At 36.1% G+C, this 16,472-nt stretch overlaps 1 protein-coding gene across 1 annotated transcript in view; it reads right to left on the bottom strand.

Moving 5' to 3' along the window:
* hip1rb (huntingtin interacting protein 1 related b) overlaps window positions 1–16,074 on the bottom strand; it is a 70,086-nt gene extending 54,012 nt beyond the window's left edge. The window contains exon 1 of the mRNA XM_059545859.1: window positions 15,676–16,074. Coding sequence (XP_059401842.1) covers window positions 15,676–15,768 — 93 coding nt within the window. The 5' untranslated portion in view covers window positions 15,769–16,074. The remainder of the gene's footprint in view (window positions 1–15,675) is intronic.
* Between the last annotated feature and the right edge of the window lie 398 nt (window positions 16,075–16,472).

The following is a 16,472-nucleotide window of genomic DNA, read 5'->3' as shown; positions in this document are numbered from 1 at the left end:
AAGCAGCAGAGGAGCACTCATTGGCTTATTAGACATTAATTTCTACTTTACATTTTGAAATGATAAAATCACTATTATAGAATATCAAATCATCAAGATATCAAATTGCCAACGTCAAGCACTTTTTATGTGTATGAAGAAAAGTCAAAACGCACCTTAAACTTTTCTTCAATCTGCAACTGAATCACACAAAGAGCACTCCTTTTATAATCACTGAAGTTATCAGTCAGTTCTGTATAATACTATAGAAGAATAATAGTACATTTAATAAGATTAGAATATATTATTTTTATACATGTTACTGTTCTTAAGAAAAAGTACATTTTAGAGTGTGACTGATATATCGTTTTGTTGATTTTATCTGCCAATATAAGCCTGTCACAGATATATTGTATCGGCATATATCCCACCGATATTTTTTTTTACAGAACATAAAACGCAGAAAAAATGCTGGTAAATGGTCTAATTCCGTTTGTCCAGCAGAGTTTGCTCCATTGTTTGCTACTGGCGATCTGTATGAAATGCTTTAAACTTAAAGGAGTAGTTTACTCAAAATGTACAATTTTGTCATAATTTACTCACCATCATGTTGTTCCAAACCTGTACACATTTCTTTCTTATGTTGAACACAAAAGAAGATATTCTGAAGAATTTTGAAGAACCAAAGTTGTTGGTCCCCATTTATTTCCATAGTAGGGGAAGAAATATTTTGAAATTCATTTGCGACCAACAACTTATTGATTACCAGTATTCTTTAAAATACCTTCTTTTATGTTCAACATAAGAAATAAACTCATACAGGTTTGGAACAACATGAGGGTGAGTAAATGATGACAACATTTTCATTTTTGGTTTAACCATTCCTTTAATTATATGAAATAGCATGGTTAGGGCACAGTGGATCCGAACCAAATACGCGGGATCCCTTCAGCTCAAGGAGCCCTCTTGAATGCCGAATGAGACCACCCCTGCATCGATCTCCCCCTACCAACACGTGGAGGGAGGCGTTTGAGAGGGCTCCTCAAGATGAAGGGATCCCCAAATTTGGTGTAGATCTGTCACCACATTCGCGACATAGCGACAGCCAACCCTTTCACTTCAGGAGGTCTTTTGTTCAGGCAGCAGCATTCAAGCAGTGTCTTACTGCAAATTGCTAACTAATTGGTGCGGTGGTGACATGAGTCTGGTGAATGGTAATTTAGCGCTACGTTTTCACCTAGTTGATGAAGCAGCTGTTCTTAATCCTGTTCCTCGCAACGCCCCACTATGCACAATCTGTATGCTTCTCTTGTCACTTCAGAGGTTTGTTCTATTTGACCGTAAGTGCCCTGCGAAGTGAACTTCACATATTCTGCTATGATTCCAGTTTGTAGGGAATGAGGGCTTTAAGACCAAGCGGAATCCTCTGCCGGCTGCTCCCGCTTCACAGCGAGCAGGACTCGCGCTAACTGCACCCTTCACTGTCCGCTTTTTTCATTTACAAAATCAGTTTAGGCGAATGCAAACAAGTTATTATTAAGTGCCCAACATTCAGCACGACAGGAAAACATTTAATCTACTTGAGGGAAGATGTCGTTCATTGTAAGTTAATGCTGTTAGATAGATAGGGGAAAAATCCATTACGAAAAAATTAATAAAATTATATATATATACACATTTTACTTAACTGAAAAATATGCATTTTCATTAATTCAGAGGCTATAGTTGCAATAATATTTTAGTTCAAAACTTTAAGTGCCATTTGTTAAAAAATAATAATAATAAAAATGCTTGATTGACTGACGCTTCATAGACCTTCAATTGTTTTCAAATATCATGTCAGTTTTAATTTCACAGTATTTTCAGAGATGGTATAAATTAACTCAGGCCGATAACATTTTTTATGTGACATTAAAATACTTTTTAGAATAATTGTACATAAATAGGTTAAGAAAACAATTGTTTTTATTTCTGAGAAATTTTTAACTGCAGGCAGACTTAGGCCTACATTATGATGCAGTGAAAATATTTGGAACGTCCCTTATTTTCTACAAGAATAAACACTATTTTCCTAAAGAATAAGATAATGAATCACAATTGTTCCTTATTTTCCATTTCTGAAGCTAATTGGCAATGACGACGTAATTATCTTTTGACTCCACTGACAGCTGCATCTAGCTTAAAAAAAACGTAATCGTTGGAGATATGCAGGCAAAAAGTAATAAATAATAATAAAAAAAAATAATAAAAAAACTGTATAACTAGGGTGGCCAAATGCATCGTTCATACGGGACACGTCCTGGCCAGGATTTTACTGCCTAAAACATCCAAAGCAGTTTGACCAATACCGTGCAGGTATTGTAAATAATCAAACAATCATGTGGCTGTGTGTGAGAGGGTGAGATCTACAGGGAACGATCAAAGCAATAATATAACTGGAAGTGTCGCTACCCACTAGGGCTGCACGATGTGTCGTTAAAGCATCGAAATCATGATGTACGAATCCACAATAGTCACATCGCAGGATGTGCAATGTAGGCTGTCGTAGTTGATCCGTTACTCATTAACTGTACGGGCCAGCTGCTCCCCGGCCCTTGACAAATGTGATTCGCGGAGAGCGCGAAGGAGAAAGAGAGAGAGAGAGAGAGAGAGAGAGAGAGAGAGAGAGCCCCGGCCGCATGCTCACCGTCTTCAAACAACACGAGCGCTGTCTTGCTCTCTCTCCCTCATGCATATTAATCAATTGACACGATGGTGTCGATGTTCAAATCATTTAAAATGAGAATGCAAGTGTGCTCACCCCATTTTTGTTTGTAAGAAAAAAATTGATTAGATTTCATATCGCAATATATATCGCAGAAAAAATAAAATATCGCAATGTAATTTTTTCCCAATATCGTGCAGCCCTACTACCCACCAATCAAAAAAAGACAAAGTAGGTGCAAGAGCAATGCAAAAGCATAAGGAGCCATCTGCTCTGCTCTCAATAGTTCTCATGAATGTCACACAATGATCGACCTGCATAGTGCAAACAGCCAAAACCTGGATATTTTGGGCAATATTAAAATCCTGACCAGGACGTGTCCCGTATGAACGGCGCATATGGCAACCCTCTACATTGCGAGTAAATCACTCGCATATGCGACTAAATTTTACTCTGGGCGACTAAATGATGTCTATTGTCAGCCATTGGCTAATAAACTCTTAGATTTTACTCGCCAGTGTGAGTTCGAGGCTATTATGTTTAGCACATATAAATTTTTTCACTCGTTATACACTGACTGAGCGCTTCAGAGTTTCGCTCTCCATCAAGAGTCCTGTACTTTTTCAATTGATCTCAATGGATGCACAGCAAACCTGTATTTGACGCTCTGTAAACTCTGTGTGAAGGCACATGACTCGCCTTTGCTTTGCTGATAGCGCTGTTTCTCATGCATTCAAAGAGAGAGAGTGAATCACTGCACTATTTGTAAACTATATTCTTTGTTGTATTTTCCTGTCAAAATAATGGTGTTCATTTGGAATTATTCAGCTTTTTAGAACAAGCAGAAGATATGCCGGTTTCTCCGGTAGTGGGCGGAGCTAATGCGCAAATGGCAATTTCATTGGCTGGCGCTGATCTATTACCGTCGCTGTTTTGATTTCAGCAAATCAGTTTGACCGAACACAGATTGTATTGCCAAGGTGAGCCTAGAGGATTGTATGGTCACCCTATGTATAACAGAAAGCGCAAAAGGCGGCACTGAAAAGGCCAGTACAACAAAATAAAAATAACCAAGTGGGTCGGTCTAAGGCATGAAACTCCAGAGCTGAAAATGAGTCCCAATCTGGCCCTGATATACTGCATTCTATATAAAGTACCAGTCAAAAGTTTGGACATACGAATGGGAAAGTGTCTAAGTGAAAAAATAATGCATCACATTAACAGTGCTTGCATTTTTATGCCTTGTATTTTCAGGGCTTGCATTTTAGGGGCTGAAATTTAACTTTGTAATTCATTTAAATCACACATTTTTGTAATTAAAAATTTAATAATTCATAACCACCTTCCAGAGCTCACTTCCACAATATCCAATCCATTTAAAAATATGATGTATAATATTCAACAGGCAATTTTCAGTCCATTTTATACATTTTTAGTATCATTTTTCACATTTGCTTCCACTAATTCAGTGGTTCAAATTCAGCAAAAAATTCAGTGTAGATTAGAGTACCGATGCATGATCTGCATTACGAACAGCTAAATTGTGTGCACTATAACAGATCCAAATAAATCCACTGATATGTCTGTGTGTTTGTGTGTGAGTGGGTGTGGTTTATGTACACCTGGGCCTTGCTGCGGTGGCATATTCAACCACTTTGTTTTTACTACTTACAAAGCAGTTTTCCATCTCCCTGCTTCAGTTTTGGTTTATTTGAACTTGCTGGTACAACCCCTTCACATTGACAGTGACATTACGGATTACTGACATCAAGATTTTGTTATTGTAGCTTTTGTGTCCCAATAATTGGTTTTAGTTCACCTGTTTGTGTCACTTTTATGTTGCACCTTAGTCAGGTGTAACACTATTATTTGTATTAATATATATAATAAAAAAAAATATTTGTTTTGTGCTGTGTGAAAGGTTTACAGCACATGCATACGTTGTGGTACTGTCTTGAATTCATTTTGAAGACTGACATGGAGGTTAAGAAATTATTGAAAAAAGTTATTATTTGTGTTTTCTTGGAGCACTACTACCCCATGAGGCCACAGGAGAGGATTTTTGAATAGCAGTGAAGTGGTGCAACTGACGCTGGTAGGTCACTGATAAAACAGCATGGCAAATGTAGTATGTCCAAATTACATTTTTCTATACATATTCTCATGACATGGAACATACTTTGAGGTCGCCAAGTAATTACTTATTCAAAATAAGTACCTAATCAAGAGAATATGTGATTTTGGATCCATCATGCATGTTTTGAGTTCTTTGTTCCAATGTCCCAGCATCGAACAGTTGTAAGGGTTTTCTAAATAATTGCTAATAATTTAGAGTGGTATTTAAAGACTATTTTCCAAAAGATTGTGAAATAATAAAATGTGAGAATAATAGTTATGTTGTGTTTAACAAACACAACTAAAATGTTACACATGCTTCTCATTTTGCCTACTGTCTTTTTAGGTCACTTAACAGATAGAAACAACAGGCATCAGTCACCCAACACTGAAGGAAACCTGAGCCAGTACTGGGTTTGTCTCAGTACTGTTCTCAGTAAAAGGAATGGTATACTATAACCTACTTTACTGGGGGGTGGGGGGACAACTATGTTAAATTGCCAAGAACACAACATACTTGACAGAAGACACTAGTTAGTTTATAAGTTTTTATAGATTTTTTCCTACATTTCTTTTCCTACAACTGACTGCCTTCAGAAATGTTTAGATGGTATTTTCTTTTCATCTTGCCTCTTTATTAGGGTTGTGCCAATAGACAATAGTATCACATTTGTATTGATGATAGTCAGAGATGGATGATAGCAGATGTCTTTGTCGATAGTCAAGACGAAATTAGGCTCATTCTCCCATTAATATATTAAATAATAATAATAATAATGATTATTATTATTATTATGATTAGGCGGCCTATTACATTTACAGACCTTTTAGACTGATAACCTCCATGCAGCGATGCAGCAAACTTGTCACAGGACGCGCAGTATGACAGTTGTGTCAGACTAATATATGAACTAGCTGTTTTAAATACAGTATTTTTATAATTAACATGTTAGTTAGTTTATCAGTATATTTTTTTTTATTATAGATAAAAGTAAAAGTAGAGTAAAAAAGACTGATATCAATATATTAGCCGATGTTTTTTATGTGTAGGCTATATAACAGTACACTATAGTCAAAAGTTTGAACACACTTCCGACTCGTGTGTCCAAACTTTTGACTGGTACTGTATATAGAATATACATAAACAGAATATATATACAAAAACACATTTTTTGCAATGATAACTCAAATGTGGTGATCAAACACTAGTGTGTCACTATGTGACAAACAGGCCTATGTAATGGAAGCAAGGTATTTAACAATTTAAAGGTACAATTTGTCAGATATTTGCAGTAAAATATCCAAAAACCACTAGGCTAGTGTTATATATTTTGTCCAGCTGATTACTAACAATATCTCTAATGTTTTCAACTACTTGTAAATCATGAGAAAATTCCCATTCTAAACAGTGACACGGGGCAGTGCAGTCGCCTGTCAATGACGTTAGTTACCCTTTGTTACCGCCTTTACTGACGTAGAAACCACATGACAACAGTGTTGTGGACAAATGCGGAAGTAATGTCTAGCGTCCAGCAAACCACTAGCTTGCTTCAAGCAGTTCCTCATTTACTTCTTCTTACACGTTTTATGGTGGATTATGTTACTTATTTATGGAACATAATTAGTTTACCATCTGCCGCTGGTTCTGTCGACAAGGACAGCTCCCGTAGACGTAAGCGTAGGGGACAACCAAACGACCCAAGAAGAGTTTGGGACAAGAGGAGAGAAAGAGTGAGGATCAATATCGGTGTTGCATTTTCTAGATGGAGAGAGCTTCGCGACAAACTTCAACTAGAAAGAGATGCCGATCTCGCTTGTGTTTTACTTGACAGGTGAGTTGTTTTGATTCATATCTTTACAGAAAACGTATCCTATTATAACGATCAACAAGATTAGTATTATTGGGCATACACGCCAAATAGGACGTGTCTGATCGTGTCTTTGCATTGACTTTGTATGTAATCTACTCGCGCAAATCGTTGAACTCGCGTTTGCTATGTATGCCCAATTATTGTGTTTGAATGTACATGAGTGTATATATTTGTTGAACAAGTGGTAATCGTTTTCATATCATCTGACTAAACAGTAATCAATTAAATCCATGATTTATCTTGCCGTCTGATTGATGGCTGTCAGCGGTTAGGTGGAAGACAACAAATCCCATCATTCCACGCTCCTTAGCGTCATCAAACCACGCGATTGTTATTGTTTTGGTAGTGCACCCTCTAGTGGCAGGTCCTACAACCTGTACCTTTAACTATAAACTTTATTATTCCAAAGGAGTCTGACATCAGCACTTAACAGTAAACTTCACTTGTTATAAATAACTTAAAAAAACAAATATAACAAAATATATACAGTACTGTGCAAAAGTCTTAGGCCACTAGTATTTTCACAAACAAAAAAATGGTTTTAAGTCAGTTATTTCTATCTTTTGCTGTAGTGTCAGTAGCAAATATCAGTTTACATTTCCAAACATTATTTTTGGCATTACTTGAAATAAACCAGTGAGATTTTTATTTGCACAGGAGTCTGACAACAGCCAGTGCTCAACAAAAAGATCTGATCTCACCATCATCCAGTCTGTCTGAAATAACATGAAGAAACAGAACAAACTGAGACAGACTAAATCTAGATGAACTGTGGCAGGTCTCAAAGACACTTCAAGAAACCTACATGCAAAGCTACCTGAAAAACAATGTTCAAAAAGCATTTTTAAACGCATAGTGTGGTCACACCAAATGTTGATTTAATTTAGTTAATTTAATAGAAGTTAATTAATAAAATGTATGGCATTATTTTTGATAGAATCCTCACTTTACAGCATTTTTACAGAAGTGCGTAAAACTTTGCATAAGTACTGTAGCTTCGCAGGTTTCTTGAAGCATTCTGGAGACTTGCCACAGTTCTTCTGGATTAAGTCTGTCTCTATTTGTTCTGTTTCTTTATGGCATTCCAGACAGACTGGATGATGATGAGATCAGATCTCTGTGTGGAGCAAAGGCTGCTGTCAGACTCCTTGTGCAAACAAATCTCACTGGATTATTATATTTAATGGCAAAAATAATGTTTTGAAATGTAAACTGATATTTCCTACTGACACTCTACAGCAAACAGTACTGTATATGACGAATTAAGAACATAAACAAGGTAGCTGTGTAGGGCAAACAAGCTATACTGCCAAACCAACAGGTGCAGATAATTACAACATGTTCCTGTATCAACATCCTTGTTGATCCTGGAACAACATTCTAATCAACCAATCAGAATAGAGATACACATTTTCAGAAAATATCTGTTTTAGGCTTACAATCAGAGTTAGGTGCTTCTACACTCTCGTTAATCAGCTATCATTTCCCACTGATTTTAGGATCAAATTATTGGTAGGGTTAGGTTTAGGGGTAGGAATTAGGTTAATTCTATATTTCTGGACATTAATGTTGATCCAGGATCATCGAAAGATGTTGACCCAGGAACGTGTCTTACTTGGCAAAATCACAGCGACCTGCAGATTTATGCAAGAAGCACAGCTTTTCCAAACGTAAACATCTAAAATGAATAAATAATAATAGTGAATAATATTTTTTTCACAAATTCTGTTGTGTATTTTCTGCTCGTTTTTTGCTACATTTCGCTAACAAAATTAATTCTAAGCAAAGCCACAGCAGAATAGTCGCGGATCTCTGAGCAACAAACAACAGTCTTTCATTACTAAATGATTCATTTTTGAACAAGTCAATGATTCAGTGAGTCATTTATAAAAACGGTTACTTGCTTTATTTATTGAATGAATCAGCTGTTTGAACGAATCAGTTGAATCAATGATTCACTCATTAAGACTTGCCACCACCTACTGGTGTTTTAATATCATATTTAAAAGTATCATTGAATTTTTCCAACATTTCATATTTGTATGTCGAAAAAGTAAAACATTAATCTAATAACATTATTCATGCATTTGGACAGATGGAGTTTGTGGATACTAATTTCATTTGAATAGTAACAACCATATAGTGTCTTATTATTCTAAATGTATTGTTCACATTTAAGAATCGACGTAAATGGAGACATGTACATTTAATCAGTTTAGGAAAATATTGTCCTTCATAAAGTTAAAAAGTGTAACAGCAATCAATTAAAAGCAAATATAAAAAAATATGCTGATTTAAGTAATACCTGATAGAGCACTGATAAGACTGCTTCAGAATAAATTACATTTGTGCCAAAAAATAAAATAAATAAATGTTCCCCCAGACAAGTAATTTTTTTACTCGGACAAGTGAATGATTTACTTGTCCGAAGGACTAGCTAACGTCAAAGCTTAATGTCGAGCCCTACGATGTGATAAGCATGTAAACACAAGCACTGACTGAGTAGCCGCAATCAGCTCCGTTGGCCATTAAACCGTATACGCCACAGAAGTGTGCAGTGATGCACAGATCAGCTCTAATGTTACCGAATCGGCCATTAAAAATCAACCATCCATTCATCATATCATCATGTAAATATAGGTGCGGTGGGTAGCGGGCGGATAATTTATTTGAAATAGTGAACTTGACTTAAGTTTGAGCTCATCCAAACATCTCTACACTGACTGAGTCACCAGTACCAAACAATGGGGTGCGCTCTGCTAGACAACATATACTAGGCCTATATATTTCTGACTAATATATGTGTGTGTGTGTGTGTGTGTGTGTGTGTGTGTGTGTGTGTGTGTGTGTGTGTGTGTGTGTGTGTGTGAAATCAATTCAAATTTTTGCAAGATAAAAGTTAAACAAAGTAAATAAACTCACTGAAGCTGTGCGAGCGTACTGTACCTGTCCATGCCCTGTGAAGGATCTTCAGGATGTTTTTTTTTTTTTAAAAGTAGAACTTGCATACATGTTTGCATGTCTGTATAGGATGATTATTTTTATTTTACCTTAAAATTACATCGACTAAATTTGATTTAAAAATTTTGTTTTAAAAAAAGTGTTTCATTCATCCAATTAAGAAAAAAAAATTAGGGTAAATGCTTCACATCTATATATATTTGTATTATTATTATTATTTGAGACAATAGTTATTTATTTTTCATTGGCTCAAGTAAAAAATATATAGATGTGAATCATTACCCAATTTTTTTTTTAATTGGATGAATTAGATCTTCCATCATTGTTTTATTCGCACCAACATTATTTCATTTTAACATTTTGGAATAATGTATTTACATAGCATACTTTTATTTAGTCTCACTGGTAAAGACCTTTTTTAAATTTAAAACCAAATTTAAAATTAAAATACTGAATGCTGTTTAAGAAACTTCTTATTGAATGTGTGTCGATTTTGTTGTTTGGACTTTAGAACTATGCAGTTATTGTCTTTAATTTCACATGGTTACAGTTAATCTTTTTATTTAAGGCCAGTTCTATGTAGTTTCAACCCAATTCAAAAACAAAAGTTAAATGCTGATGTCTGTACCATCTATGTTTGTACTGAATGTAGTCTACTTACTGTGCAGTTACTAGGGCTGGAAGATTATGGCCTAAAATCAAAACCTCGATTAATTGAACATTTTACCTCGATTACGATTAATGAACAATTATTTTGTTTCTGTTTGGTTTTTTTGCCCTCATAGTTCACTAACAAGGTTTGTACTGTAAGCAGGGCCATAGCTGGGGTCAGCGGGGCCCCAGTACAGGTTGTACCAGTGGGCCCTGTTTGAAAGTGTTTAATTTGTATGTTCATTCTGTTTATTTGTTTGTGCTATTTACACAGTGTTTAAGTTTTTTTTCAAGTTTGTAAGTGTCCAGGTACCGAAACAGAATAATTAAATGTAAAATAGCACTGTAAAAATTAAACATACAGTCAAACCAAAATTTATTCAGACACCTTCAACATTTCTCACATTATCAGTTTATTTGCTATAGTTTAGAAAATGGTAATAAAATATGACAAGAACTCAGAGTTAAACTGTCAGAACAAATTCATCTTGATAATTTCAGATAACTTTGATTGTAATCCATTACATATCTTTCTATCAAACAAAACTTCATACAACCGTCTAGTGCTGGGCGGTTTGACCAAAAATGTATATACCGTTTTTTTTTTTTTTCAAAATTATACTTGTTTTCCAGTTTATGACGTTTTTTTATTTTTTCATGCATAATCAGGTGTAAAATGCATTTTCTGCTGGTTGATATTCCAAGAAGTGCTTGCGGCTAAGGTGCTGGAGCAAATTGCTCGTGTTGCCGCCTTTGTATAATATAAGCTGCTCAATTGCTTATTTGTATAATAAGCTGCTCAAGCAAGCAGCAAAACATTTAAACACAATAATTAGCCTACTTTTCTTGTTAAAATATTTAAAATTAAAACACCGAACAATGCGCTTTCACTTTAATTGAGCACCTGCAGCACAGCAAAAATAGACTCAGTACGTTAACAATCGCTGCACTGCTGCAGAGCACCGCTCCTTGAATGCACTGACGGACCGCAACCTTGTGCAGCTGGAATCCGTTAATACGACTGGACTGTGTGAGTCAGGCGTTATAACATAACACCAGAGCACTGCTGTGTACCCTCACCACGCCTCACAGTCGCTGCTAAGAAGAGCAACATTGTAAAGGGTCCGTCTGAAACAGTGTCTCGCGGCCGCGGCGAAGCATAACGTTCGTTCCGAATGCTGAGTAATTAAATATACCGGTATGGCGGTATATTCAAAATTAACATCGTGACGAAAATATACACCGGTTTTTGGTATGAACCGGTTTACCGCCCAGCACTACAACAGTCAATACTTTGTTGGCCAATTACCAAGCAATGATTAATTGTGTTCAGTCTGTGGTGTGAAAAGGTTGCATTAGCAATTCCGCAAAGGAGAGCTCAGTTCAGTGTTACCGTCTGTGAGACTCGGCTCTCTCTCCGCATGCTAACCGAGCACAGCGCGCGAGAAACCAGCTGCTCAGTTCAGCTTTTCTGCGTCTTGTGTTTGAATGCTTTAAAGTTTTTTGAATGGTTAAATTGGCAAGTGGCAAGGCTTAATAACACGTGAAAATGATAAGCTTTCGTGACGACACGCAGCAGCGTTCTGTCAACTGTCCTGAGCGTCTTTTTAGACTGGCCTCAGCCAGACAGTTGAGATCGACTATTAAAGGTGGGATATTTTTTCCTATTGAAAGCGCGATCTGACATCATAGCTCACTATCAGCAGTTATTTTATCTATGTTCGTAACATTTCTTCTAGATTACTGCTTGGTGTAAGAGATAAATAAAGATCAGATAAAGACAAATTGGCACAAGTACCAGTAGGAGTGATTGCGTGTGTGAATTAGTCATACCGTCTCTATATTATTGTGAAGCTGTGGGTTGTAAATAGCATTCAAAAGTAGAAAAATATGCTATAATAAGTTTTGAGATTCTAAGCTACTTTAGTTATAAATCACAGGACAGCGCTGACAACTAGTTTCTGCGTTCCTCTGTGCGCGCGATCTTCACAGCTATGAGTGTTCGTGCCACATTGCAGCTGCGCGAACATGGGAGCTCGAAATAATAATGCACATCCAACCGTCTAATCGCTTGAATGTCCAAACCATAAAACAAATACAACTGACAAAGTTTAGTGAATACACAAGGCTCACCGCTCACGCGCCATCACTATGTGTTGAACCGGCGTTTACCTCCGTGTTTTGCTTTTATGCCACTGACTGGACGGGGCAGAGTCATGTGGCTACACACGCGGTAGTATGTTTTTTAGGGGGAAGTATTAACAGGATTAAAAAAAGAAATAACCGACATGGGAAAATTAAGTCGGTTAGAGGTTCTGAATTTCGGTTTCGATTACTTTTCGATTAATCATCCAGCCCTAGCAGTTACTGCCGTTAATTTCAGATGGTTATGGTTATTGTTTTCAATAGCCAAAAGCCAGTTTGGCCTATTAAATACCAAATAAACATCTTGTTTATGTATACTTTCCTTCTTTCTTGTTTGTTGCTTAAAGATTTTTTTTTAAAAATCGTCAATCGGTATCGGAATCGGCCAGTTTGCTTGTAAAAAAAAAATCGGTATCGGAATCGGCCATGAAAAATCATGATCATGCATCCCTAGTTCTAGCATGATGTTACATGTCACTAGCATTTTTAGCATGCTGAAAGCATGATTCAACATGTTGACAGCCTGATTTAACAAGCTTCTAGCATGATTTAGCATGTTGCTAAAATGTTTGAGCAGAATTTCAAACCTGAAATTCAGGCCTTGTGTTAAGCATTAGCTCAGCAGTGTACATTCTGTTCTGTCTAGGTAACTTGTGTAGCATCTATTCCACCTGAGGAAAGAACATCCCACAGTCTCTCGCTCACTTTCAGCTGCTCCCATTAGACGACATCACAGAAGATTATCTGCATATTTATTTGCCATGTTTTATGCCTGACGCCCCTTCTAATGCAACCCACACTCTCAGTGTAACTCGTACAAGGACATCCCTACGATAGGCCTACATATATTCACAACCTCTAGATAGCTGCTTAACAGAGGTAACACAAAGGCACTGTTGCCTAGAAACATTTTTCAATGCAGGGTGGCTCAACTCACGTGAGAGCTGACACAAAACACACAAAGCGGTGATGTAAACAGACAGAGCTATGTGGCATATTTGACTCGTCAGTGAGAAAAGAACATTCATTTTGTTTTTATATATGGGTAATTTAATTAATACTGAAATATTTATATTTAAATTAATAGCTTTTACTATTTTAAAAAATGTCTGTTAACACGCTCACACTCATATTGTTCAAAACCTGTATGACTTTCTTTTATTTACTGAACACACTAGACAGCCTTTGTCACCATTCACTCTCATTGTACTAACAAAAGTGAAAGTGGATGGTAACTGAGGCTGTCAGTCTTTTAAATTCTACCTAACATCTATTTCATAGAAGAAGGGAAGTTATGTTGGAAAGGTGATTAAATAAAGACTGGAATTTAATTATAGTCCCTCTATCCCGTACATATCTTACTGGAATCACATAAAAAAAAATGCAATGGTTTAATTTTTTCGGTAAGCGATACATCACAAAACTTCCATCTAACTATCAGCCCTTAAGTTATTTTTGTCTGCAGGCATATATCAAGTAATTTAGTACTGACCGTTTTCCTCACCATTTTCAACCAGAGACAACACTAAGTGTGGAGTACAAATTACAATAAAGGGAAGAAGAACCTGCCAAACCAGATTCTTGGGTCTGCATAACTTAAAGAAAAATTGTAGCCTTCCAACATTACATTATTATTTTTATTTTTTTGGTTCTATAATTAACTGTTCAAAATGCTTTTGACCTGCTGTAATTTACTATAGACTAGTATTTTACTATTTAGTAAATAGATACATACACATTGAACCTGATGAAGATAAAAATAGCAAATAAATAAAAAGACAATGGAACATGAAGAACCTGTCATGCCACAAACAAAAGACCTCAAGGCCAGAAAAAATAAAATAAAAACAAGGTTGCCACTTGAGTGATACAGACCAGACAGTTACTGACATCCATGACCATAAAAGTTTGATATCAAAGCCTGAATGCTAGCGCAGTGGATAAGACACATGCCTTTGGTGTGAGAGACCCGGGTTCGAATCCACTGTGAGACACCAATGTGTCCCTGAGCAAGACACTTAACCCCTAGTTGCTCCAGAGGTGTGCGACCTCTGACATATGTAGCAATTGTAAGTCGCTTTGGATAAAAGCGTCAGCTAAGTAAATAAATGTAAATGTAAATGAATGCCTGAAGGGTCTGAAAAGAAGATACATTCTATTTATTCTGAATATGCAATAAAAATAAATAAATAAAACATGAACCCTATTTTTTTTTTTTATTATTATTGTTTATTCAGTTGGGTCTTGTTTGATTATTACGGGTTTCCTGATTTCTCTTTACTGGCTTGAAAATCTGAATATAATTCATCATTACATTTCTATGGCTTTATAGATAGATAGATAGATAGATAGATAGATAGATAGATAGATAGGCCTAAGTCTGAGCATTTTGTCTTTTTAAAACAAGATTAAAATGTATGCATGTGATTACCGTTTTTTGTTATACTCAAGTTATACTACGATTAACGATAACATTAAATAATTTTGTAGTTTTTTTTTCCCTCTCTTCATTGCAAAGTTGGGATTGGTTGATTTAATTTGGTAAAGGATAGACAGATATGTTATTGTGATTTACTTAGGGGTTGATGTTTTGAAACCTAATATCTCTAAATTCACTACAAAGAACAATCCATTTCATAAATCAAATAGTCACGACAAACAAAAGCCCGTTGCGTTTTACTTTTATCTATAGTTTACATCACACCATTTTATTGTAACTTTTACAACGGCATACGGGCATCACAACTGTATGCATGTCAGGTACTGCTGGAAGCAGTCTAAAATTAACAATAATTATTGCAAACAGAAAACATATGTTAATATTACACGTTGAACGTTGGCGTTCTTATCACCTTGTAGGTAACGTAGTTGTATGGACAGGTTCGGCGAGTTCCCGGATGACGTTATGTCAAACGTAAACTGGTCTTGCCAGTTGTTTGAAACCAAATGTTTCGTTTCAGTAATAACTTTAACGTTACTACTTACAAAGTAAGAATCGTTAAATAAATGAATTATGTCTTACGTCATTGCCTATACGTTTTAAAGAACGACATTCCTGGAAAGACGTTATTACTGCAATGCTTGATGCCTACGCAAGCTGTGTTAATAATATTGCATCCAAAATAACGTATTATGCGAGTGTACAACATATTATCTCGTCAAATGTAGTCAGTGCTAGCAGAGTATCATTGATACTCCGCTAACCATTAGCATCGCAACATAACAGATCAACTATTCAGGTTACCATACCTGCTGTTTTTCGAAATGCTCCCTCTCGGCTCCTAAAATCGTTTCCGTCCTTTTGCTTTTAACCCGCGAAGGCACATGTCTTATTGAATTCATCCTTTATAAGATCTCGGTTTTTATGGTTAACAAATAGTTACGCTTCAAGTGTCCGTCGTTTGACAATCCAGTGTGGCTGTGAGGTTTATATTCTGGTGGGTTATCAGGAACACCGCCTCGCTAAGTAGGACATGGAGAAAAACCTGTTCTGGCTTCGTAGCTTCTTGCCGGTTTGAGTCGTACTACATCATTGCTGTGGGAGGAGTATAATGCGCGTTTTAATACTCCTGAAATTCACGTTAGGTCAGAAAAGTTCACAGATGACGAATTGTCACAGAGGTGACACATTTACATAACACGCGCATACAGTATAGACCAATTTCAGTGTTTGCAAACAGTGATTACGTTTTTTTGTGGGCGGAGTCAATCTGGTAGCAGAAATTGCTGTAGGTTTTAACCTTAACATAGCAGTCTGTGCAAGCCATTGAACAAGATAATAATATAAAAATAAAGGTAATTTTGAGTGTATATTTTACAATTTCTTGCTTTTTTCTTGCAATTCCGAGACTATATCTCATACTTATACTCTATATAAGTACTATATATATATATCAACTCATTCTCTCTTTTCCCCTCTGCTTAGAATCATGAGTTTATAATCCCACACTTCTGGCTTTTTTCCCTTAGAACTGAAAAACTCGCAATTGATCAGTCAATTTATAAAGTGAACTAGGAGATATAAAGTTGCATTTGCAAGAAAAAGG

The sequence above is a fragment of the Carassius carassius genome, chromosome 4, assembly GCF_963082965.1.
Source record: "Carassius carassius chromosome 4, fCarCar2.1, whole genome shotgun sequence".
In the NCBI taxonomy this organism is placed as follows: Eukaryota; Metazoa; Chordata; class Actinopteri; order Cypriniformes; family Cyprinidae; genus Carassius; species Carassius carassius.
The sequence above is the reverse complement of the archived record's forward strand: the minus strand, read 5'-3'. Positions and strand labels throughout refer to the sequence as shown.